The 3,030-nt window shown below is 65.7% G+C and overlaps 1 protein-coding gene across 1 annotated transcript in view; it reads left to right on the top strand.

Annotated features, from left to right (window-relative positions):
• Positions 1–2,151: 2,151 nt before the first annotated feature.
• The window catches only part of MNEG_1644 (hypothetical protein), a gene marked incomplete at both ends in the record, with an annotated part of 6,799 nt that continues 5,920 nt past the window's right edge, over positions 2,152–3,030 (top strand). The window contains 3 exons of the mRNA XM_014049884.1: positions 2,152–2,376; positions 2,691–2,804; positions 3,022–3,030. The exon at positions 3,022–3,030 is cut by the window's right edge and continues 31 nt beyond it. Of these exons, the coding sequence (XP_013905338.1) occupies positions 2,152–2,376; positions 2,691–2,804; positions 3,022–3,030 (348 nt within the window). The remainder of the gene's footprint in view (positions 2,377–2,690; positions 2,805–3,021) is intronic.

Here is a 3,030-nt window from a genome sequence, read left to right as displayed (position 1 = left end):
GTGCAGGGGGTGGGCAGGGGCAGGGGCGGCAACAAGCGTGCGAGTGTGGGCTTAAGCGCGGTGCGAGGATCGCAGCGTGTTTGGTGGTGGGTTTTACAGATGGTTGCATACCAATTTCCCATTCCAATGGTACGTGTGCGGCAAGTGAGTTCAATTACGAACACACCCCTTCCCCCCATTTTCCAATGGGATGGGGATTTCGATCTGCGCGACGCGATGCAGCGCAGGGGGCGCCATGCAGCGCAACAGGCGCGGCGGCGGGGCAGCGGGCGTGCTCACTGAGTGGATCCAGCAGGTCGAAAGGGGACTTGCCCGGGGCCGCGGGCGAGGCCGCGCCGATCTGCGGCGGCACGGCGCGGCGCGGCGCAGGGCGGGGTTGGGTGTGCGGGGCCGGGCCGATGCAGGATGGGGAGCGGCCCCTGGGTATTGCTAGGACAGGGTGGTGTGCAGTGTGGCGGACGCAGGCCCGCGGGTGGCACCAAGGTGCCAACAATAAGGCCATCAAGCCGACAAGAGTGCCATCAGGCGGCCGCCCTGCCCACGGGTAGCTGCCACGAGCAGCGGGCGCGCCGCCGGAGCCGCGCCGCCACCCACCGTCGTCGCAGCAACCGCGGTCGCCCCGACGGCCTGGCCGGCGCCGGCGGCGCCCGGCAGGGGCGGGAGGGTGCAGTTGTAGCGCCGCCCGTCGGCCGAGGTCATGAGCTCGAATCTGGACGCGGGGGGCGGCTGGGGCGCCTTGGCGGCTGCGGGCATGGCGGCGGCAAGTGCGGGGCGCAGTGGTCGGAGGTGGGGGGGGCAAGACGGGGGAGGAGCTCGCATGCCGGCAAGCGCAGCTGCTGGCATGACGCCTGGGGAACATGTGTGCCCATGGAGCCAGGTGGGGCCAGCAGTAGAGGCTGTGGCGTAAGGCACCAGTGCGCACCATCGTCGAAGACGGTGACCACGAATTTTGGGGCGTCAGGGTCCACCGCCGCAAAGGGGGAGGGGTTATCTGAGGGGCACATGCGGGCATGGGTGTGCAGCTGAGTGATGATGATGCACGAGGCCAGTGAGCCGGCGTGCAATCAGGATTGCTGCCGCCTTGCCGCCGCGGCATGCCATGCGGCTGTGTGAGCACTGCAAGGCCGCCCTGTGCGTGCGCAGCAGGGACGGTCCGCCGCAGTCACCGCCCGCAGTCGGCCTCTCTGCAGCTGGGTGCTTGTGCACGCTTCTCAACACAGCACTGGAGTGTGGCACACAGTGCTTTGACTCATCCTTGCGCTTAGCGAGTTCGCATGCAAGGGCTCGCCTGTGATGATCTCCACGCGGGCGGCGGCGCCGCGCAGCATCAGCACCAGTAGCAGCTGTGCCACAGTTGAGCAGAAGAACCCAGCCATCCGCCTCCGACGTGCATCACGCGTGCCTTCTCGCCATCGGCCGGTCGCTGGCTGTGCCATCAAGGGCGGCGTGCGATCGGCGGATCCTGGTCGCCGCATGCGCAAAAACGAGCGTGCGGTGCAGCGCACCAACTGCACGATTCGCTTCAAAAAATCAGCACTTCGGCAGCCCTCTGCGTGCCAACGTGATGTCTTCCAATCTTTAAACTGCTTCGCCACCAGACTCCACCCCCTAGACGAGTGTCAAGTCGTCAACAGATCGACACCGATGAGATCTCTTATCTTTGTCAAATCATTGTCATTTCCCGTGAAATAGTCAGCCTCGGACGCTTCATGCGTATACGAGCTGGTACTGTTACGCCCAATCAGCTAAAGGGAGTGGGTCACCCGCAGCTGATTGCATTGGTGACTCCTGAAGCACAGTCTCCGCGCTTCAATTGAGCTCCATCAGTGAAAACAGCCCCAATTATGTTGTCTCAATTTTCCTGCTGGCGCTCAGAGAGGCAGTAGCCCAGTTTTCTCAAAGCACGGTTCCAGCCGAGCGTGCCTCCGAGGGACGAACTTGCACAGAGTCTTATTGCCATTCAGCATGAGGCGTTTGGAGGCCGCCACATCCTACTGTAGAGCGGCGGCGCTGTGCCGCGTGCGGCCGCTGCCGGGCGCCTTGCCGAGTCGCAGGCAGACATCGCAATGTGCCGCTAGGCCGCGTGCTGCAGCACCCTCCTCCGACAGCAGCGGGGCATGTAGTAACGAGCAGCTCAATGGCTTGCTGGGCATGGCGATCCGCCGCTTCCCGCAGGCCGCGCTGCTGGGCGCGTGCGTCGCACTGGCGGCGTCCCAGGGCTGCCGCGCCGGCGCCGTCATCCTGCCGCCGCCCTCGCCGGCCGCAGCTGCTGCGACCATTTCGCTGCAGCATGCCATGCCGGCGGCCTCCGTGACGCTGGCGGCGCGCAAGAGCGCGCTGCCCTCAGCAGCGGAGCTCAAGTACAAAGTGCTGAATGTGAGCACGGCCTGTTGGGGTGGTTGGAGGGGGGCGTATTTGCCCGAGCTGGCATTTGCTCAGACGCTGGATAACATCTGATACCGCCATGCACCAGTCATTGTCTGCCACCCGCCGTGCGGATGCCAAGTTGGCGGCCACGTCCAATTCGTCTCGAAGTGGCAGGCGGGCAGGTGCCGCCGGCGCCTCTCAACTTTTCTTGTCACCCACCAACCACCACACCCAAAAACAGCCATCCCCTGACGACTCCCCCCGGCCCTGACATCCCCAACCCTGCCTGCCCACCCGATTGCTCAACCATGTGTCATGAGCAGCTGTTCTCAATCCCCACCACCGGGAAGCTTTTCGTGGTGCTGGCCGTGTCGGTGCCAGTCGTGCTGGCGGGCGGCGTCGCTTACAGGAAGGCAATGGGCTGCTCCTGGTCTCAGGTGGGGGCAGAGAGAGACCCCCGTTCTTGGGCAGGGCCAGAGGTCCCGGTCTCAGGGCCGCCGCGACAGCCAGGGCGCGTCCGGCGCAGCGCGGCTGCCGCTAGGTGCCGGTGGCCTTGGCAGGCGCAATGACGCCGAGCGCCTCTCTTTGCGACATTGACGGGGGCCCGGACGCGCACTCTTCCATGCCGTCGCCGCCCCGCCGTGTGTACCGCAGGCGCTCACC

This window comes from Monoraphidium neglectum (genome assembly GCF_000611645.1).
Source record: "Monoraphidium neglectum strain SAG 48.87 unplaced genomic scaffold scaffold00169, whole genome shotgun sequence".
NCBI lineage: Eukaryota > Viridiplantae > Chlorophyta > Chlorophyceae > Sphaeropleales > Selenastraceae > Monoraphidium > Monoraphidium neglectum.
Note: the sequence above shows the minus strand (reverse complement) of the source record. Positions and strands in the feature narration are given on the sequence as shown.